Below are 22,949 nucleotides of genomic sequence, written 5' to 3'. Positions count from 1 at the left end.
CTTATATTTTTAAAATCATTAAATGTCAGAACCCAAAGGAAACATAAGGAACATTCAGTTCAATTTTTATTTTCTGAAGAAGAAACTAAGGCTTGACCAATTAAAGCCTTTGCCCAGGATCACATGTATTGGAGCTTACTCAGTTCAGTGTTAAGTTGCAAATCTCTGCGTCCTGCCAGAAGTCAGTTATTTCACTCACATTTGAGGTGGATGTGCTCAGAATTTATTCTTTTTTTGTTTTAATTTTTTTTAACATTTAGTTATTTTTGAGAAACAGAGAGACAGATCATGAGCAGGGGAGGGGCAGAGAAAGAGGGACACACAGAATCTGAAGCAGGCTCCATGCTCTGAGATGTCAGCACAGAGCCCAACGTGGGGCTCAAACCCACGAACCACGAGATCATGACCTGAGCCAAAGTCGGATGCTCAACTGACTGAGCCACCCAGGTGCCCCTCAGAGTTCATTCTTGAGAGGCACCCTAAGTTGCTTGCTTATATTTAAGTACTACCTCATGTTATTAGAAACATAGAAATTCTTCAGTTGGATTATTTCCTAAAATTATGAAACTTGATATTCAGTGGTGGTTTCTAATCTTTTTCAGATTTTATGATATATTTTATTTGATGTTTATAGTTTAGTTCATTGCTGTTTGAAGGTTCTCCACCCTACCCTCCCTGATCTCTATATATTTCTTTTGAGCTTTTACCCCACCCGAAACTGTTACCTTTTTATTGCTTTCTCAAAAATACTTGATTCCATAGTTACAATCTATTCAAAAGGCATTTAGGCAGAAAAGATCTTAAAACTCGTTTTTATCTCTTAATAAGTCTTCTCTAGGGTAGTTGTTAGACTTAATCCTACGATCTACTTTTTAACATTTAATGTCTTGTAAACTGCAATACATTTTAAAATCGATTTATATTTTATGTTCTCCCCAGAGCAGGTTTTTTTTTTTTTAATGTTCATTTATTTTTTGAGAGGGAGAGAGACAGCGCAAACAGGAGAGGGGCAGAGAGAGAGGGAGACACAGAATCCGAAGCAGGCTCCAGGCTCTGAACTAGCTGTCAGCACAGAGCCTGATGCAGGGCCCAAACATATGAACTGCAAGATCATGATCTGAGCCAAAGTTGGACACTTACCTGACTGAGCCACCTGGGCACCCCCCCCCCCAAACAATTTTTAAATCAATATTGTAATTGGTGGCTTCTTAAAATCAAATCATTCTGTAGGGATTTGTACTAAAACTAAGTGACCAAATATTGACTTGAATTTTATAGATTATGGTTCCTTTATAAATTTAGAGAGATGAAAGGGAAAACAGAACAGCCCCTTTGTAGTTTCTTTAAAAAAAAAAAAAAGAAAAAGAAAAACTAGCACATGAGTATATGTATTCATATATGTTTTCTTCTTTTCAGACAATATGTGCCCTCATTTGTGGACGTCCAATTGTAAAGCCAGAATATTTTACTGAGTTTCTTAAAGCAGTTAAGTCCAATAAACAGCCTCCACAAATTGAAAGGTATATCCTATATGTATATGTATTTAACTTACACTAGTTTATTAAAGGATATGATAAAGGATACTTACCAACAACTGGATGAAGACGTGCCCAGGGCAGGGTGTGGGGAAAGGGCAAGCAGCCTGCACGCCCTCTCCAGGCGTGCCACCCTCCCTGCACATTCCTGTGTTCACCGACCTGGAAACTCCTTTATTGTTCATTGTAAATGTAGTATGGCATGCGGAATGTGATAGCACTGAGTTTATGTAGGCTTAACATAAAATATAAAACATTAAACCTCTTTAAGACTGTTGAGGATGTAGTGTTCCGTTTTACAAAGACTTTTTGTTAGTATGTAAAGAAGGATTTGTTGTTGTTCCTGAGCTCAGTGACTAAAACAAATGTTACATATATACTAGTATTTAAACCAAAAAGCTGAAGGACAGCGAATGGCACAGAGGTACAGTCAGAAAGCACATGTTCCAGTGCCTGGCGTCATGCAGGCAGGACCCCTGGAACTGTGTGGGGCAGCAGCGTTACTCTGTGGAGTCATGTAGTTCTGGGCTAGAATATTAATCGCACTGTGGCCCTTGGGAGTGGAGCTTATTTTTTCTGAGCATCAGTTACCTCCTTTGACAACCTGGCCCAGACAAGGTCAGCAGGTGAAAGTCACCTAGTTAGTTCCCAAGCTGGAAGTCCTTGGAAGAGAGCCCCGCTGAGCAGGAGCTCAGGGTTTTTTTAAGGGTTTTGGGGAGGCAAAATGGGTCATCATGTAGTTAACGAATTACAATTTACACCATTTCATTGTAGCCAATTATATTGTAATACACAGACGTTAGTTTTGGCGGGAACCTATTATTTTAAAGTTCTTAGTCTTTTAAAATGACCAATCATAGTTAGACACCTAAGATATTGCAATGACCAGGTGACTTTCACCTGCTGACCTTGTCTGGGCCAGGTCTTAGTAAAGGGGTGGGGTTGTTTAATAGAATCTTGAAAAACAGGTTAATCTTTAGGTCACAATGTTCATTATCGAGTTACATTCTTAGGGTCTTTCCAGAGCCAGGTTGCTCAACCTTTAATTATTCACCAGAGTGGGAGTGAGTGTGTAAAACAATGGTTGGTATTTTAGGGTCCAGTTTGACCTGAGGGAATAGGGTCTTACAAACCAAGGCTATCTGTATTTTCTCCTATGTTATTTTCTAGGAGCTTTATTTTTATATTTAGGTCTGTGCTCCATTGTGAGTTAATTTTTGTGAAGACTGTAGGACCTGAGTCTAGATTTGGTTTTTTTTGCATGTGAATGTCCAGTATCATCATTGTTTGTTGAAAAGACTAAGCTCAGGGCACTTGAGTGGGTCAGTCAGTTAAGCGTCCAACTTCGGCTCAGGTCATAATCTTGGGAGTTCACGAATTCGAGCCCCACTTTAGGCTCTGTGCTGACAGCTCAGAGCCTGGAGCTTACTTCAGATTCTGTGCCTCCCTCTCTCTCTGCTCCTCCCCTGCTCGTTCTTTCCCTTCGCTTCAAAAATAAACTTTAAAAAAAAAAAAAAAAGACTGAGCTCCTGTTCTATCTTTTGTCTGTCAAAGATCAGTTGAGTAGATTGATGTGAGTTTGTTTCTGGACTCTCAATTCTCTTTTGTCTATTTTTTTTATAATACCAGACTCTCGATTACTGTAGCTTTATAGTAAATCTTGAATTTCAGTAGTATTAGTACTCCAACCTTCTTCCTTAATACTCTGTTGGGCATTATGGATCTTTTGCCTCTTCATGTAAATTTTAGAGTTAGTCTGTCAGTATCCACAAAATAAATTGCTGGGAATTTTATTGGGATTATACTTAAGTTATAGATAAATTGGAAGAACTAATATCTTGACAATATTGAACTTCTTATGAATATTAGTAATTAGTAATTTTTACTTGAAGGTAGATAAGCTGAAAGGCTGGTCAGTTATGAATTGCTGTAGCAAAAGATTTGATGGTGTAGAAAGTTGGAACTGTGGAAGGCTTAAGAATTATCCGTTGGTTTTTCTGTATTTTCTTTTCCCTCATTTTCAAGGATCATTAACATGTTCTTATAGCATTATGTTAAAGAGCTAAAAGATTGTTTTTTAATCTCACTTTGGAAATTTTATTTAAACTGACAAAATAAGTTTTAAATTTCCTAAGCTTCTGTAGTGGGACTTATAATAAAACACAGTAGTAGTTCCCAGAATTAAATGTAAACATTAACATACACATTGGTTCCCAGGAAACACAAGATGCCAATAGAATTTGATCTTTATGGACAGGGTCTTTTTCAGCCTTTTGTAATTCACATAACTTGTTTGATTCATGTCTATTAAATTGTATTTTATAATTGTCTACCCTTGGATTATATTTTTTCAGAAAATAAGGAAGAGTTTTATTTTATGTGGCATGTGTCACAATTTTTCTAGATGCTTTTTGTCTTTTTGTCCCAGATAAAACTTAAAAAAAAAAATGGTGTTACAGAAATTAAACCTTTCTGGTGTCTAGGTAGCCACTCTGCTTACAAATTTAACCATACACACAGAATAGTATATAATTAGAATATGCTTTAAAATTTTTTTGCAGCTTTTACCCACCTATTGATGAGCCAGCTATTGGAAATAAAAACATTGATCTGTCAGGACGACAGGAGAGAAAGCAAATCTTCAAAGGGAAGACATTTGTATTTCTAAATGCCAAACAGGTAATGTTATGGGCTAAATTTTCCTAAGCAAAATGTTACAAACTAGGATAAATTAATACTCTTAACAGTAGTTAATGCTTTTTTTTTGAGGGGGGTGGGATTCTGTATAGAAGTCCAAAGTGAAATAAAAAATTGCTTGGACACCAGAACTTTGCCAGTATATGATTATGATATTTCTTGACATATGTTAATTGGGTAATTAAGGTTATATTAATATATAAATGAGGGAGTAGGAACAAAAACTAGTTTAAGTACTTATGTGGTCAGTTAGTAAACAGCTGTTGAATATTTTCTATGTGCCAAAATAGGCATTCAGGGAGTTTTAAGTTGTAGGTGGAAAAATGCAAGCAAACAGGCAGTTAGAGCACTGTGAATTAAGTATAATAAGGAAGTACAAAGAGCATAAGAATTCTATGGCTGAAAACACACCTGGTGAACTAGGGATTTTCTGAGTGGATGCTCACATTGTCTTCTCAAAAATTAGAACCAATCATACTTTTATGTTACTTCCGTAATAGAGATGAATAAAGAAAATATATATACATACGTGTGTGTGTGTGTGTGTGTGTGTGTGTGTGTGTGTATGTATAATGGAATATTACCTAGCTATAAAAAAGAATGAAATCTTGCCATTTGCAACAACATGGATGGATCTGGAGTATAATGCTAAGCAAAATAAGTTGGTTAGAGAAAGACAAATACCATATCATTTCATTCATATGTGAAGTTTAAGAAAAAAAATAAATGAGCAAAAAATAAGACAAACCAAGGAACAGATTCTTAACTATAGAGCACAAAGTGATGGTCACCAGAGGGGAGGAGGTGGGGGTGACAGAGGTGATGGAGGACTGAGGAGGGCACTTGTCCTGATGATTACCAGGCGCTACGTCGTACACCTGAAACTGACATAACACTGTTAACTTGACTAGAATTAAAATGAATTTTAAAAAAAGAATGCACTCAATGAATTGTGGCTATTTCATTACTTTTTTCTATTTCTTTTCGTTTTTAGCATAAAAAGTTAAGTTCAGCAGTTGTTTTTGGAGGAGGAGATGCCAGGTTGATAACAGAAGAAAATGAAGAAGAAGATAGATTCTTTACAGCTCCTGGAATTTGTGTTGTTGATGTAGGGATAACAAATTCACAAACTCCAATTTCTGACTCTCAGAAAACATGGATTCACTCAATTATGGATGTGCTCCAAAGGTACAGAATTGTTCTTTATTACTTAAAAAAGAAAAAAGGCAATTTTATCTGTAACTTCAAAAATTTATTGTAACTTAGTATGCTAAAAATAGAATATCTTAATAACAAAACTCAAATGTAAATTTTTTTTTTCAGAAATTGCCTAGAACTGAAATGTATTTGTTCTTTGGTGATTATTACCCATTAGGAATGCATATAAAATTTTTAATCCCTGTCATACAGGCTATCATGCAAAAGCAAGAAAAAATGCCATATATGTAATAATAGGATTCGTAGTGGGGAGAGAGGGTGTGAAAGATAAAGGATTTTTTCCAAAACTCTTTGTTGGTATTATTGATCTTAGCATTGTTGAAGCTTAAAAGTATTGTGAAAATGTCAGGCTTGGCAATCTGCCGACCAAATTTCTATTCATCTACCAAAAGGTAGTTACAATTTCGGTTTTTATATGCCTAAAAGGCCCATAGCTATTCCCTACAATATTCATTTTTCCTGTCCCAGTCCTTCTGACCATGGACATTGCTCTTATATATTTGCTGAAACAGAAAGTTAGTATTTCAGTCATCTGTCCCGTAAGTATTTTATGTGATGGAGATGTATTAACTGCTACACAAAGAAAATACCTGTATAAGAAAGGTGATGTCTTACTACCACATCTAGAATTTATGTTCTCCCATGTGTTAGGCCCTGGGAATATAGTCGTAAACAAGGTAGCTGTGGTCCCTGCCACCATTGGAGCTTACTGTCCAGAGGGAAAGACTGATTAAGACAAGTAAGCAGATAATTACAAATGTGTATAAAGGAAGTGGAATAACAAGGCAAGAGGAAGAGGTTTATTCTAAATAGAATAAAGAAGAGGAGGCCTCTTTTAGACAACATTTTACCTATGATAAGTCTTTGAAAGAGCCAGGCAAAACAACTGCCGTGAAAGCTGTGCTTACAGAATGCTGTACAGCAGATCCTGTTCTAAGAGTTTTACATCTATAAAGACATGTCATCCTCACACAGCTCTGTGTGTTATTTACTGTTACCATATCCATTGTACAGATAAGACACAAGGGGCAGATCACAGGGCGTGAGCCAGAGCCAGGATGTGAACCCAGGCAGTCTGGTCACAGAGTCCATGCTCTTCACCTTACAGCTCACTGCCTTTTAGCATACCGAGACCTGGAGGTAAGAAAGTAGCTAGGGTACAGAGTTGGCCAGAGGCTGGTGCCTTTATCATATGGTGACATTTGGCCCCATTACGATTTGTTTTTGGAGGGAAGGCAGTTTTAATAGTTTGAAAAAGACTGTCACTTAAGGTAACACGTGTCCACTTAGTCCAAACCACAGTTAGTCATTATAGGTACAGTTAGATCAAGCAAGTGGCCAGTAAAGCCAGCTGGTAACCAAATTTCAGACAACAAGGCAACATTGTGATTCACTACTGCCGTAGTTATATTGTTTAGTTGTAAAAAGTGAGTATTGGATAAAAATTAAATTACTATCTTGTGAAGAAAACGTAAAAGTCTAAGGGAAATAATTTTTGTCCTTGCTAAGATATTTTCCCAGTATCTTAGCTCAAATTTGGGAACTCTTTCTGTTACCAATTTAGTTATCTTCTTTTTATTTTTTCCTCCTCCTTTTCTCTTCACCTTTTGCACAGTATGCACAAAATTGGGTGAATCATAATCTTTGATTCATGATACACTGTCATCATAACTAATACACATTAATTTTGTTCACTAGTTAAGTAGTTATTAAGTTTTTTTAAATTTTAATGTTTATTTAGACATGGGGCTCAAACCCACAAACCACAAGATCATGACCTGAGCCGAAGTCAGACACTTAACCGACTCAACTACCCAGGCGGCCCAGTAGTTATTTTAAATTATATAATAAGTGTCTAAGAATCTGCCCTGCAAAATACAAGCTAGGTACTTAGAACGTGCCTCTAACAGTACGATCCCATCGCCCAGTGTCCCTCTTACAGGGGTAACTGTCTTCCTGAATCCTTTGCTCATCATTTTCTATACAGTTTTATTGTTTCTTCATGTATCCCTAAAATACGTGTGCATGTTTTTGTTGATTTAACTGATAGCCTGGTCCTCATACTGCATGTAATCTTTGGGGGATTTTTCTCACATGATACATTGCTGCTAGGAATTCATCCATTTTGTTGCATGTTGCTGTCATTTGTTTTGAAGGTAAAATATGTTTCATTGTGTGAATATACCACAGTTCATTCATTTACTCCACATTGAAAAATATCTTATTTCCAGGTTTATTATAGTAAACCTTGCTACTAAGATCATGTTTGTATATTTCCTGGTGGTCCTTATGCAAGATTTCCTTTGGAGAATATTCTTAGGGTTAGGACTGCTGGGTCATGGGTTATGTGAACATTCAGCCTCTGGAGGTGGTTGGTGTCAAACTCTTTTCCACTTTATACTTTTGCCCACAGTATAGAAGAGATCAACTAGATGCACTTTGTTCTTAACACTTGGTATTGTTAGACTTTACCTTTTTTGTTAATTGAATGGATATATATTCATGTCTCATGATTTTAATTTCTATTTTTCTCATCACCAGTGATGCTTAAACGTTTAATGTTTATTGGACGTCTGTCTGTCTTTCCTGTTCTGAAATAGCTGTTCGTGTCTTTTACCTCATTTTCTATTGGTATTTTTTTAAATACAGATTTTTCAGTTGAGATGTGTGTGTATATGTTTTAGTTCTATACAATTTTATCACATTTGTGGGTTCATATATTCACCACCTTAGTCAAGAACAGAACAGTTCCATCACCACAAGGATCCCTCCTGTTGTTCTTTTATAGCCACACCCACTTCCCTCCCTCCCTTCCTCTCTCCCTCCTCACTTCCCACTCTCTGTTCCCAAATCTTGGCAAACCACTAACATATTCTCCATTTCCAAAAACTTGTCTTTTAGGGGCACCTGAGTGGCTCAGTTGGTTAAGCCTCCAACTTCGGCCCAGGTCATGATCTCATGTTGGTGGGTTTGAGCCCCGTGTCGGGCTCTGTGCTGACAGCTCAGAGCCTGGAGCCCGCTGCCGATTCTGTGTCTCCCACTCTCTCTGCCCTTCCCCCTCTCATGCTCTGTCTCTCTCTCTATACCAAAAATAAATCAAACATTAAAATAAAAATTTGTCTTTTTAAAGAATGCTGCATAAATGAAATCATATAGCTTCCTGTCCAGCATAGTTTCTTGGAGATCTGTCTTAAGTTGTGCGTATCATTCATCCTCCCTTTTTATTGCTTAGCAGTGTTATAGGTAAATATATGTACGTACTACAGTTTGTCGAGGCGTTCTCACATTGAAGGACATCTGCATCTTTCCAGTTTCTGTCACAAATGAAACCACTATAACCATGCATATACAAATTTCTTTTGAATATTATAAGTTTTCATTTCTTTGGGATAAATGCCCAAGAGTGCAATTCCTATATCACGTGGTATTTTCATATTTGTGCTCTTCTTTTTTATTTATAGAAGTTCCGTATATTTCTCAGTATTATTCCTTTTTTCAGTTGTATGTATTGCAAAATCTTTTACCACTTTGACATTGGCGTTTTACTGGTGATACTTGAAAGCCCTTAATTTTAATATACTAAACATTAACACATTTTTTTTCCTTGGTGCATTTTGGATTTTAAGAAATCTTTCTATTCTTAGATTAAAAAGATATTCACCTATGTTTTTTACTAATTTGTTGCTATTGTTTTGATACTTTGTTTTTGAAATTTGTTTTTAATCTATCTGGAATTGATTCTATTTTATACCAGTTGCATACGTGCATAAGAATGCTTTTGGCTCTATTCCGTTGGTCCATATGTCTGTTCTTATACCAACACCTCATTTACCAGATTGTCTTGATTACTATTGCTTCAGTTAGGTCCTCATAATTTATTATAGCAAATCTTTCTGCTCTTCTTTGGAAGCAACCTGTCCATTCTTTGCTCTGTATTTTTCCATATACATTTTGAGTCATCTTTTCAAAAACCTTATTGGGCTTTTGATTAGGAATGACACTGAATTTACAAATCAATTTGGGGAGAATTAGCAGTTTTTATAATTCTCCTGTAGACCTCATGAGTACTTTTTATTAGATTTATTCCTTGGTACTACATATTTTTTGGTAGATATATGTCTGGTAGGTAGAATATAAATATATTACCTCTACATTTTCTAGTATAAATTCAGTAATTTAAGTATTAATCTTATATCCTGTTACCTTTGTTAGCCTCATCTTTTAGTTCTAATGTATCTGCAGGGTTTTTTTTTTTTTTTTAATCCTTATCGGTAATTAATGGTTCTGCCTCTTTTTTAATCCTTATGCCTCTGATACTTGTCTCCTTTTCTGTCTTTCTGTTTCATCTTACTGGAACCTATAGAGTAGTGTTGAATTAGTAGCCACATTTATCTCACTATTGACTTTAAAAGGATTGTGTTTCCCCATTTAGGATGATGTAGTATCTCTATAGCATTATTAATGGCATGTTAAAAATATTTTTTATTTTATGGAGCTAAACTTTATAACTAATTTACATAATATAATTTACAGTTCGAAAAAAAGTAGGGTAATAAAATACCAATTTTGAATTACCTAAATTATAGACATATGTGATCACTTGATTATAATACTTGATTTTTTAAATTTTTTTCATTTTCAAAAAATGTTTATTATTTTGAGAAAGAGAGTATGTGCATGTGGAGGAGGGTGAGAGAGAGAATCCTAAGAAGGCTCCACACTGTCAGCACAGAGCCCGCCACAGAGCTCAGTCTCTCAAACCATGACATCATGAGGGAGCCTGAATCAGGAGTCAGATGCTTAACTGACTGAGCCACCCAGATACCCCTATTATACTTTAAAAATATTTTTTTTAATATAGTACTAGTAAATTGCACATATAGTTGGGTTTTATTTACATAAACCTAGGACATAAAAAACAAATGTTAAGCATTTGAAAAAGACCTTTTAAACTACTACAACCACTTAAACATCTTTACAGTAAGTATTTAAAAGGAGTTGTATAGTTCTTAAAGTCTGAGGTGTGGTTTCTATATGGCAGTTATTGTGTCATTCACATAGAGAACAGAAGGTAGGTTCACTGTACAATTCCTTTAATAAGATCCCTTAATACATGTAAATTTGGTAAAATGATTTCTGCTAAACTTAAAATTATAAAACGTGTAGATACAGCTTATAATTGTAGTTTTCTCTTCCCTGTCGACCGTCTTCTGTCTCTTTAAGTTTTACCTTTGGATCCTAGTATTAGATTTGCTTATAAAAATTTTTTATATTGCTTCATTGGGGTATTACTGTTTTGTTTTGTTTTTTTTTCCTGAAAATTATAGAATTTGAGAACTGGAACTCTATATCCTTTACTCTAGGCCTTTATTTTACAGGTGAAATAACTGAGTTGCTAAAAGGTGGTGGGATTTACCTGCATTGCCCTAGTTTCATAGGCCAGTACTCCATGTATTTGAAATTGTCTCCATGCCACAAAATTGTGATACCTCTTTGAGGAAGGAATAAAAAGATTCAACTTGACATCGCTTTAGTAAGAGTTGTTAGTTTTAATATATTATCTTACTTTATTTTCACAGGCAAGGTCTTCGACCTATTCCTGAAGCAGAAATTGGATTGGCAGTCATTTTCATGACTACAGAGAATTACTGTGATCCTCAGGGCCAGCCAGGTACAGGTAATTAAAGCATTATTTTCTTGATTCTTTTACAGCTTTATTTATAACTTGATGATAGGCTGTACTTGTTAGGGATGACCATTTTCACCATCTTTTAAAACTCATCTATTCATTCATTCATTGATTTGATGAATATTTGTGCTTGCCATGTACTGGGCACTGTTTCTAAGTGCTGAGGGTACAGTGGTGAATAAAGTAAAAGACAAGATATCTGTTCTTGGGAACTTTATATTCTGAAGGTCAAGATTCAGTTACTAGGCCAAGCATAAGGAGAAAGCTAAAACAAGACCTGAAGTTCTTTCTCTGCAGTCTACTCACGAGGTTTCCTTCTCACAGCCAGTGCCCCATTTGGACCTTCCGTTGTCTGAATTTGCTGAGGGCTGTCATAATTGCACCCAGTGACAGTCCTGTATTCATACCCATCTCTACAGTTAATGTTTCACTTTGCCAAGAGAATCACCTTACCTTTTCTTAAACCTTTTACTAGCCCATTATTTATGAAATAAAACCCTGAGCCCTTCATCTAGAGTTCTGAGCCCTCAGCAGTGTAGCTAATAAAGCCTTTCTCCCATCCTCATCTTTTTTAAAGTACATCTCTCTACAGTATATATGTGTCATATTTATAGTTTCCATGCTCCTTGATCTTGCCCATCATGGTCCCTGTTCTAGAATGTCAGTATTGTTCTTCAAAATTGATTTATTCCACAAATGCTTACCTCCTAAATGAAGTTTTTCTGAGTTTTTTCTCTCCCATAACTCTCCAGATCAGAATTGTTGTGTCTTCTACATCCCAGTAACTTTTTTGCATTCCAGCTGGAGTTTCTTCTTACTTTGAAATGTAACCAGTTGTTTCCATGCTTCTTTTAGCCACTAGATTAACTATAATCTTTTAACTGATTCTGGATTCCCTGACAGCACCAAGCATTGTACTTGTTTGTACTAGGTATGAATATTTGTTTAATTGAACTAAATTATTGGTAACAGGAGAATCTTTGCCAGTGTGGAGCGACAAAGTTTCATCCACTGTTGGAAATGTGTTATGTCCAAAAGGGCCTTAGCGGTCATCTAATCTGTCTTTCTTTCAAAAGGTAAGAGAGCTCTCAAGGCCGAGAAAAGTTAAGGTTCCATAAGTACTCCATGGCCAGCCCAATCCTAAAGTGTTGGGTTTTTTGAACACTTAGATCAGTACCTTCTCTGTTGTATCATTTCATATAGAAATGGTCATAAGGAGTAAAAATCAACATTATAATTAGTAGTGTAACTTCTTGCAAATACTCATAGGTGGGTCTATGTAGATTCCAAGTCCTAGACATCTGACTTATAAACAATTTAAGACTACAACCTGTTGTGAGGGAATAGAGGAAATGCATGTTTCTGCCTTTCTCTCTTCCTTACTTTCTTCCTTCCATATTCATTTATTAATTCAGCAAGTGTTTATTGAACATTTGTTATATACCTGTAATTATTCTGATCACTTGGAATAAAGAGGTGAGCCAATCAGATCCCTTCCTATATAGTATTTTTAGCAAGGAGAACATTATAAGTCTTGTTGACACACATCACTTATTCTGGGTCTTTAGATTCTACTTACAGTTTCTTTTAGTAATAATATAAGCATTTGTAATTTCTATTTTTTACAAACTTAAGTGCATGCTGAAATGAATTCTAGGGATAGTGAGCTTCTTAGGAGGTCATGCAAGGAGAGTGACAGAAGTCATTTATATACCTGAACTTGGAATCAGTAATAAACATTTATTTAGCACATCCTTTGTCATGAGGACCTAACAAGTGATAACTTAGCTTACTTAATAGATGTCAAGTCTTTAAAATTTTCTGTTTATAATTTAATTCCATTAACTTATTTATATCCGCCATGTATCAGACACTGCTGAGGTACCGCAGATTTAGAAATGAACAAGAGGGGCGCCTGGGTGGCTCAGTCGGTTAAGCCTCCGACTTCGGCTCAGGTCAGATCTCACGTTCGTGGGTTCGAGCCCCGCATCGGGCTCTGTGCTGACGGCTAGCTCAGAGCCTGGAGCCTGCTTCTGGTTCTGTGTCTCCTTCTCTCTCTGACCCTCCCCCTCTCATGCTCTGTCTCTCTCTGTATCAAAATAAATAAAACATTTAAAAAAAATTAAAAAAAAAAAAAGAAAGAAATGAACAAGAACCAGTTCCTACTGTTGAGATTCCAAGTCTAATAAGGGAAAGTAACAAGTAAACAAGCATCATATAAAGTGATGATGGTAACAGCTAATACAGTACTTGCATTGTACTTACCGTGTTCTAAGTATTTTTCTAAGTGCTGTCCATATGTCAATTGATTTTGCCATCAAAACAAGATGATCCAGATTTAATGGATGAGGAAACTAAGGCATAGAGAGGTTAAATAATTTAATGCAGGTCATATAGCTAGTGATAAGTGTGCCAAAAGTTAATACTGTAATGTAAAGAGTGGTATAGGAGCGAAATGAAGGATACCTAATTCAATGTGAGAGGTCAGGAAAGTATGCCGGAAGAGTGGCAGTTGAATTAAGTTGCTATTCTAATTAATGAAGAGATAAAGTATTCATTATGGTTTTCTGGAGTGGCCACAAAATTTGTGTCTAAAACTGTTTATGTCTTTTTTTCAGATAGTATTTCTTCAGAAAGTGAAACTCACTTTAATTTTGATTTGTGTAGATGGTAGGGTCGATATTCTTTCTGTGGGGAAGAAATGCAGTTTTTTGGTCTACTGACCTAAAGCATAATTTGAATTATTATTTGATTTTTTAAGACATTTTTAAAATTTTTTTTAATTTATTTTTTGAGAGAGAGAGCAGGCTGGGGGGCAGAGAGAGAGAGAGGGAGAAACAGAATCTGAAGCAGGCTCCCAGCTGTTAGCACAGAGCCTGATGTGGTATGGGGCTCAGACCCAAGAACATTGAGATCATGACCTGAGCCCAAGTCGGATGTTTAACCTACTGAGCCACCCAGGCGCCCTTATAATTTGTTCATTTTATTTTAAGTTGATAATACTTCATGAAAAATTTGATGTAGCTTTAAAAATGATTTGATGCAGATAAGTCCATTATAAATGCCAACAGGCTGCTTTTAGGCTATTTCACTAAGTGTTCGTTGGCTCCACTGATTGAAGATCACTGTGTTCTGTTACCTACTTCCTTCCCACGGCATGGTACAGTCTAGCCATTTTGAGTGACAGAATGTTCATCTTGTGTCTAGCAGTTGTGATTCTTCCTTTCGCTTGTGTGATTTACAGCACTGAAGATGACTCCAGGGCCAAGCTTTTCCCGAGGCTTGTCAGTCAATGAAAACCTAATGCCAAGTGCCCCAGCGAATACTACAACATACGTAGCTGATACGGAATCAGAGCAAGCAGACACATGGTAAAGCTTCATTGTTAACAGACGCCTATTCTGTCAGTGAGTTAATAGTATATTCAAGAAGTAGAGTCAGATCAGCTCTTAGGAGATAAAGTGTGGGAGAATGGGATGTTATATTTTAGGACAATGATTGGTGAATTTTCTATAAAGGACCAGAGAGTAATTATTGTTGGCTTTGTGGTCACTGATCTCTGTCACATCTATTGAACTTTGCCATTGTAGCATGACAGCAGCCATGGACCTGTAAATTAACATGGACAGCATGTAAATGAGTGTGTGTGGTTGATTTCCAATAAAATTTAATTTATGAAAACAAGTGGCAGGTCAGATTTGGCCTGTAAGCCATAGTTTGCCAACCACTGTTTTATGATGAAGTTTTTTATTGTTGTTTCTAACAAATGTACATGGAAGACTATAAAGAGTTATATATACTTTATTTGTGAAATAACTTTGAAATAAATTTGTACTCTATGATGTTGGCTTTATCTGAATAGCTTTTGAGGTACTTTCTGTTTGTCTACATGGCTATCTAAATAATATTCATAAAGATAGTTTTCTAGTACTCTACTTGAAGAGGCCTTTTTTGTTCTTTGGGGGGTTTTTTTGAGCAAGGGCATCTTTTATATATTCATTGGTATTTTTCATTTAAGATAGTATATTTTAAGTAATCCATAATGAACTGTTAATATTGAAAGATATTTGTGATATCACTATATTGGATCATATTTAAAATTTTAATACATCCATTTGTTATATTGAAGTCAGATGTAACTTAAATTTTTTAATGTTTATTTTTGAGAGAGAGAGGGAGAAAGAGAGACAAGAGTGCAAGCATGGGAGAGGTAGAGAGAGGGAGACACAGAATCTGAAGCAGGCCCCAGGCTCTGAGCTGTCAGCACAGAGGCCAACGTGGGGCTCGAACTCACAAACCGGGAGATCATGACCTGAGCCATCCAGGTGCCCCAGCCCAGATGTAATCTTTTAAAGAGAAACTGTTAATGTTTTGAAAGTCATGTGTATGACCACTTCAGTTGTTTTTTGTGAAATAAGAATATTAAAGGCAGTGTATGCTTAACCATACATTGTAGAACCATGTGTGTGTTTTAAATATTTTTCTAGTAGAACAGAGTTCTGTTCTAGGGACTGCCATCTGGCTGGAATATAGCCATTATCAGTTCATCTGTATTCTTGCCATCTGGGTAGAATGTAATCCTGCCAGTTCATATGAATCTACCTTTATCTAATTCAGCTAAAGGGGATCTAAATATCTCGTTATATATGATGGTGGAATTGTGGGAGATGGGTTTTTTCTGATTTTCCTTTTTTTTACTTTTTTTTGCATGAAAATAATTCTAAAATTTTAAACTAAAAAATTACTGAGATTATCACCTAGTTTAATTTTTAATAGAATACTAGGTTGATACTCCATGTGTGTTTGGCAGTTTTTTATAATAGAGTATGCTGGACATTGTGTGCTGTAAGGGGTGAAGAGAAAGTTATCAATTGTCTTTAGGAAGCTTTGATGAAAAAGGAGTGACTTTCTTGAGATAGTGAAATATATTCATTTAATTATTGTCTAAAGATAATTATGTTCTGAAGCTATATCACATTAGTACTATTTAGAGGTCTTTGTTTCTAGATAAAAATTGCTCTAAATCTGATGGTTTACCTTGCATTCTTTTTTTTTTTTTTTTTTTTTTGCTACAGCATGGATTTGAGCGAAAGACCTAAAGAAACGAAAATCTCCAAAGTGGAACAAAAATTCAGAATGTCTTCACAAGAAATACCCACTGTGAAGGAAACTCCCAAAATAAGCTCTAATGATAATAATACAGTATCAAATACTCTGGTTAGGATGAAAATCCCAACCTATCAGCTTTCACCAAATAAAAACTCGGGTGTAAATAAAAGTAGAGATCGGGCTTCTCAGCAACAGCAGACCAGCTCCATCAAAAACTACTTCCAGCCTTCTACCAAGAAACGGTATATTTTAAAATAATACCTCTCTGTGTCTCTGAAAAATATTAATATCTGTCAAATGATTATAGAATGCCATTTAGTCTGTGTTCTGCTTGAAAATGCTTCTGTGAAAACTGACTGTTTGACCTCATGCCCTTTCAGAAATGTCCAAATCTTCTTCTTCACTAAGGTCACTGTGGATAGATTCTTTTTTCCTGTACACCTTAGCTCATCTGTTAGTTCATTTTGCCTTGCTTCTTTTGAAGAAGAACTTTCCCACACCTCCGTTCTTCTGACTTCTCTTACCCTCTCTAGGACCATGCTCTCTCGGTTATCATCTCAGTTTCTAGCACTTTAAGTATTCCAAGTCCTTACCTATTCAACAGCTCTCTCTCCCTTTTATTTCTTGACATCTTCCCTTGACTTGGTTCTTTCCCCTAGCAACTGCCTTTGGTCTTTCACAATCACTATTAAACTTCTCAGAAAGATTACTCTTACTGCTCCCATTGCTGTAGGAAATAATTCTTAACCAGCAGTATTTCATCTTGACATGATGTCCTTGAAAAGTAGCCACTGACACGATTGCCAGCTCTAGTGGCCTTTTGGTGATACTCAACTCTTGAATCTTTCTTCTCCTCACAGGGACTTCTTGTTTTTTTTGTTTTTTTTTTTCCATAATATTTTATTGTCAAATTGTTTTCCATACAACACCCAGTGCTCTTCCCCTCGAGTGCCCTCCACCATCACCACCACCTTTGTTTGTTAGAGTAGTGGCTTCTGGTTTTGCCTCTCCCTGCCTTTGAGGACTTCTTTCTCTTTCCATACTACTTTTTATGTGTTGTATATTGTACCTTCCGAGTCTCATGACTTATTACAGACAATCGATATATTTGGCCTTAACTTACCCTTTAATCCTCACTTCTACTTTCCCACAGGAATTTTCTGCTGTTTTCCCAAGTAATTCACCTATATCTTTTGTCCTCTGTGATGGAATATGTATTTTTTCTGTTAGTAGTTTACTTTGTTAAAACCTTTGACTCTTTCTCTTCTACCTCCCCCAAAGCAGTATTGTGATTCTTACTTTCATTGTTTTCTGAATTCTTCCCTTTTCATCTCTTTGTATTTAAACTCTGACCACCTAAGTTATTACAAAAACCACTTGATACGTCTATCTAGTGCTCTGATACTAGATTAGTATTATGAAAATATCACCTTGATTGTTCCAGATTATCATGAATTCAGTAAACTTCTGGGAAGCAGAGATCCAGATTTTTATTTTCCCTGTGGACCTTAGTAGTATGATATATAAATGAATAAACTATTCAGTACTTAGTGAAACAGTATTGTATAGAGAACTCCTAGTCATATATTCACATTTAAAAAAAAATTAATGTTTATTTTTGAAATAGAGAAAGAGAGCACGAGTTGGGGAGGGTCAGAGAGAGGGAGACACGGAACTCCAGGCTCTGAGCTAGCTGTCAGGATAGAGCTCTATGCAGGGCTCGAACCCACAGACCATGAGACCATGACCTGAGCTAAAGTTGGACACTTAACCGACTGAGCCACCCAGGCACCCCAGTCATGTATTCACATGTTACTTGCAGTATACTTAGTCTGTACTGTATTCTGGATATAACCACTTTGACTTACTATCTTGAATTAGCTCGCCTTAACCCATCAGGTTTTATTCCCAAGGTAATTTTTCTCTGCCTAGAAGTTTCCTACATTATCAAGTAAGCTGTTGTTTCCTGGCAACAAATCCGTATTTTTATATCTTTCTACCTTTTCCTCTCCATTTATTAGCTACTACTGCCTTAGCAGAGAAGATAGACTTCTCCGTATGGTTTTAGCCATTGAGTTGACAGTCCTATGAAAACCGTAGTCTCTGTGAACTATGTACTTTTTTCAGATGTCCTGTTTTTTTTATTCCCAGTAATATTAATAAAGTCAGGAATATTGTGCGTTAAATGTGGGGAGGTGAATATTGCCAGACATTAGCTGTGTTCATTTTCTGTTTTTGTTTTATTCTTTCCTTTTTTAAATCTAAGGGAAAGAGATGAAGAAAATCAAGAAATTTCTTCACCCAAATCAGCAAGAATAGAAATGTCTTGTTCTCTGTTAGAGCAGACACAACCTGTTGCACATTCAGTCTGGAAAAATAAGGAGCAGTCTCTATCTCAGAGTGAACCTGTGGAAAAGAAACCAGATAACTTACTTACAGATACAGATTTGAAATCCACTGTGAAAAGTTCTGCCAATAAATCTCTTTCTACAGAAAAACTAAGATCAGAAAAAAGAAAAGAAATTGATGATTTAGCCATTGAAGATGAAATATTGGAACAGTTACTCAAGAACTCAGATTCAGAGTTAGAAACTGGAGTGAAAGTGCAAAAACAAGAAGATGTCAATATTAGGAAAAGACCAAGATTGGAAATAGAAACAAATGGCACTTTTAATGATGAAGCAATACCAGAAAGCAGAATATCTGTAAGTAACATTTTTTTTTTGTAAGTAACATTTTTTTAATGAGAAATATTATATACAGAAACTTAGAATGTTAAAAAGAAATTTAAGACAGTAGAAGCATCCACTATTTCCTTGAGGAAAAAGTTAATGTGTTCAGCACCCAGTATTAAGTATAAGGATTTGTTGGTTGATAAGGTAAATATTAAAAATATAGCATTTCTTTGATAGTGTATAATGGCAACAAACAAAATTGTTCATGATTAATAGATTTCCAGGCTATATTATTACTATGCTGTTCTGTCAGACCTTTGGCATTGATGGTAAGTATAGGAGATGACTTAATAGAGTAAGCAGACACAGTAAAATGAAGAAAGTTAGTAAAACAAACTATTAAATAGGATAAATCAGATATAACATCAGTAGGAATTTTTATTTTCATTTTGGTCTTTAATATCCTATTTTCATGAATGCTGATAAGTTGTCTTACCACTTTGATCTAAGAAGACTCTTCAGATTATTTCATATTTTTGTACATAAGTAAGTTGCCTGCCATCTGTAGAATAGTTAGGTCATTAGGTGAGAGCATAAACCTGATGAGGTAAAAATATATTCTGATCTTTCATATAGATCCATTAGCTCTACTCTTGTTCATGGTTGAGGCCTTTCCCCTACTGTAAATGGCTGCTGCATAAGGACAGGACTGAGTGAAAGGATAAGGATTAAATGATTGGAAGGTACAATGATTTAATAAGTATTTGTTGAGAACCTAGTGTGTATCAAGCACTATAAACCTATAACTACTGTTAAGAAAACAAGGTAGATGTCCTGTTTAGCCTATATTGGCATCTTCATATGAGAGAAAATCCTTATTACTTGTTAATTTATTTTGAATGAATCCTAAATGCCTTTCTGTGGACCAGCTACATCAGAATGAGCTGGTGAGCTTTTTTTTTTTAAACTTTATATTTTAGAGAAAGAGAGTGCACATGAGCAGGGGAGGAGCAGAGAGAGTGGTGGGGGGAGAGAGAGAATCCCAAGCAGGGTCCATGCCATCAGCACAGAGCCTGACCTGGGGCTGGAACTCACGAACTATGAGATCATGACCTGAGCCAAAATCAAGAGTTGGATGCTTAACTGACTGAGCCACTTAGGCACCCCAGCTGGTGGGCTTTTTAAAAAATACGGATAGACCAAAACCCCAAAAGATTATAATGCATTACATCCAGTTTTCTTCTCAGAAAACGCTCTCTCATTTTAGGAGTTAAGAATTCCTTTTGATGTCTTCAAAAATTCTAAAGTCAGTGGCTTAAATAAGACAGGGTTTTTTGTTCCTATAAAAGAAGCCCAGAAGTAGGTAACCAAAGCTGCTTGGAAGTTCCATGGTACTGATTTCTTATTTTTCTCTCTACAAGGTGGCACCTCTAGCCATCATGTCCACTTTCCAGGGAGGAAGAACAAGGTGGAAGAGAGGACAGGGTAAAGGCCTCACCTTCTACGAAAGTTTCTCAGAAACGTCACTTTATAACTTTGGTTATTAGCCAGAATGTAGTAACGGTCTACGTGACTCTCTATCCCTCACCCTCAGTCTGTAAGAGAGTATGGGAAATGTTTTAAGCTTGGCACATTGCTGTCCCTAACAAACTTGGCCTTTGATAAGTAAGGAAGAAAGAATACAGTGAGATACCTTTTAGACAAATTGAGAACTTCAAAGAATGGGGGGTTCTTTATTATCAAAGATTAGCTGTCACTTTACAGAAGAGATTACTTGAACCAAGTGGTTTATATATCCTATAAGTTACTTGTTTAGCCGTTTCCTCTGTAGTGGAAGTTTATGTTGCTTTAATGTGGTATTGGTGAAGTCCAAGGGATGATTTCCTAAGTACATTTAATAAATTTGTATCTCTTTATAAAAGTAGGTTTACTTGTAGTATTAATTTACATTGTTACTTTAGCTCTAGACTATTCCAAAATTTGTTTTCAGACTACTTTAATACATAAGCATTTAATCTTTAGAAAGTTGGACTCTATATTATTTTGATTACACCTTTTTGATTACAATTTGGAAATGCATTTCCCTTGCATTGTATCTTTCCTCCTGTATTTATTTTTAGCTTTTTCTGATATGTTCTTACTGTCTTTCTCTAGTCGTCTTGTCCTATTACATGCTTTAATTTTTTTTAATATCCTTTGTTTTTCTTTTCTTAAGTTCTATCGCAGATTGGTCCACTGTTCACAGTGGCTACAACTCTATCTGGAAATGGTTATGGTTTTAATAGCAGAACTCTTTGGTCCCTCCTGCATGGCTCTTAATATTCTGAAACACTCTGCATTGACTGCACATTCTCCCAGGGCTCATGGTCACTCAAGGTTGGACATAAGAGCCTAGAGTAGGAGGGACAAGAAGTGATCATTATACACTAGTGATATGGGATTCATTAAACAGGATTTTGTATCTGAAAAGACCTTTTTGTTTAACAGCCAAGCTTTACATGCTGTATATTGGTACCAGGGCATACACATACTTTATTTTGCTCTGTGGGTCTGTAGCATAATTTCCTTTGTCCTTACTTTACTATTTTATAATTCATAACATTCTAAATAAAGTTATAGTGTAAAATAAATACGCTGCAGACGACTTCTGGAAAGTGAATAGTGATTTGATCGTGATATACTTTTGGGTATACTAAAAGTTCAGTCGCTGTATTCTAGCACTATATATTTTTAGTAAGAGCCTGTTACTTTATTTTCTGTGTAAGATAACTTTTGACAACTTTTTATTTTGAGATAATTGTTGATTCACATGCAGTTGTAAGAAATTATATAGAGAGATCCAGTATACCTTTCATCCTGTTTCCCCTAATTGTAACATCTTGTGTAATTACAGTACATGATCACAACCAGGAAATTGACATTAATGCAGTTCATCAACCTTATTCAAACAATGGGAGATTATTTTTAATTTTTTCATTTTTATCTTTTTAAGAATTTGTTGTTGGAAAGTCCTTGTAGATGAGATGTACATGGATTAAAGGAATTGCACTTAATTTTTTTAGCTGTGGAAGTGATTATCAGGAAAAAATTTATTAATCCTTTTATTTTAAAAATGTAATGCAATTTTAAGGCAAAAATATGAAACTTCTCTTTGACATTGGATTCCTTAGGTTATTTCTAAAATCTATTGATGGTAGAACCACTCTTTTTCTATTTGGGGATTTAAATAATAGATTCTAGCACATCTGTAAGACTTTTTATAAGCTGAAATAGAAAGCTTTTGACCAGATACCCCTGTTACAAGTTTATCCTTATATATATGACAGCTGTGCCTGACTCTTGGCCTTACAATTTCCCAGTCTCTGCAAAATGCAAACATGACTCATCATTCTTGTTAACATTCTTCTTAATAGAACTCACTGTCTGCAGAGCATCTTTTCTTAACCTCATTCTACCCTCCTGTTCTAAATTAAGGTTTCCTCTTCTCTCTTAACTACACTATCTTCCAAAGCCTAGTAGTAATACCTACCACTTACTGGATATGGTCATTCTGTTCATAGCAATCCTGCAATGAATGAAGCAACACTCTACACATTGAACTGATTAGGAAGCTGACAGTAAGAGGTATTCAGTAACTTGTCAAGGTCGCTTAGCTAGGCTTTAGCTTTGAACTGGGACAAAAACAGGGCTACTCTGCTCTTTTGGCAGTTCTTTTATCAGCTTTCTCAGAATGACATTCATTCGTTTATCCAGTTACTCAAGGCGTTGGGCATGCTAACATGAGAGGCAGCCTGAGATGATAGGTTTGATAGACCTTTGAAAGGTAGAATCTCCAGGAGCACCTGGATGGCTTCGTTGATTAAGCGTCTGACTCTTGATTTTGGCTCAAGTCATGTTCTCATGTTGGTGGGTTTGAGACCCATGTTGGGGTCTGCACTGACGGGACAGTGCCTACTTGGGATTGATTCATTCTCTCTCTCTCTCTCTCTCTCTCTCTCTCTCTCCCCCTCCCTCTCTCTCTCTCTC

At 35.9% G+C, this 22,949-nt stretch overlaps 1 protein-coding gene across 4 annotated transcripts in view; it reads left to right on the top strand.

The window, feature by feature from the left end:
• The window catches only part of NBN (nibrin), a 42,902-nt gene that overhangs the window by 5,541 nt on the left and 14,412 nt on the right, over positions 1 to 22,949 (top strand). For all 4 annotated transcript variants that reach the window (XM_029923515.1, XM_029923513.1, XM_029923516.1 and 1 more), the window contains exons 5-11: positions 1,417 to 1,520; positions 4,097 to 4,214; positions 5,227 to 5,420; positions 11,030 to 11,127; positions 14,384 to 14,510; positions 16,215 to 16,490; positions 18,515 to 18,953. In XM_029923515.1, coding sequence (XP_029779375.1) covers positions 1,417 to 1,520; positions 4,097 to 4,214; positions 5,227 to 5,420; positions 11,030 to 11,127; positions 14,384 to 14,510; positions 16,215 to 16,490; positions 18,515 to 18,953 — 1,356 coding nt within the window. The remainder of the gene's footprint in view (positions 1 to 1,416; positions 1,521 to 4,096; positions 4,215 to 5,226; positions 5,421 to 11,029; positions 11,128 to 14,383; positions 14,511 to 16,214; positions 16,491 to 18,514; positions 18,954 to 22,949) is intronic.

Source organism: Suricata suricatta, chromosome 15 (genome assembly GCF_006229205.1).
Source record: "Suricata suricatta isolate VVHF042 chromosome 15, meerkat_22Aug2017_6uvM2_HiC, whole genome shotgun sequence".
Classification (NCBI taxonomy): domain Eukaryota; kingdom Metazoa; phylum Chordata; class Mammalia; order Carnivora; family Herpestidae; genus Suricata; species Suricata suricatta.
This window is presented reverse-complemented; position numbering and strand designations above follow the sequence as displayed.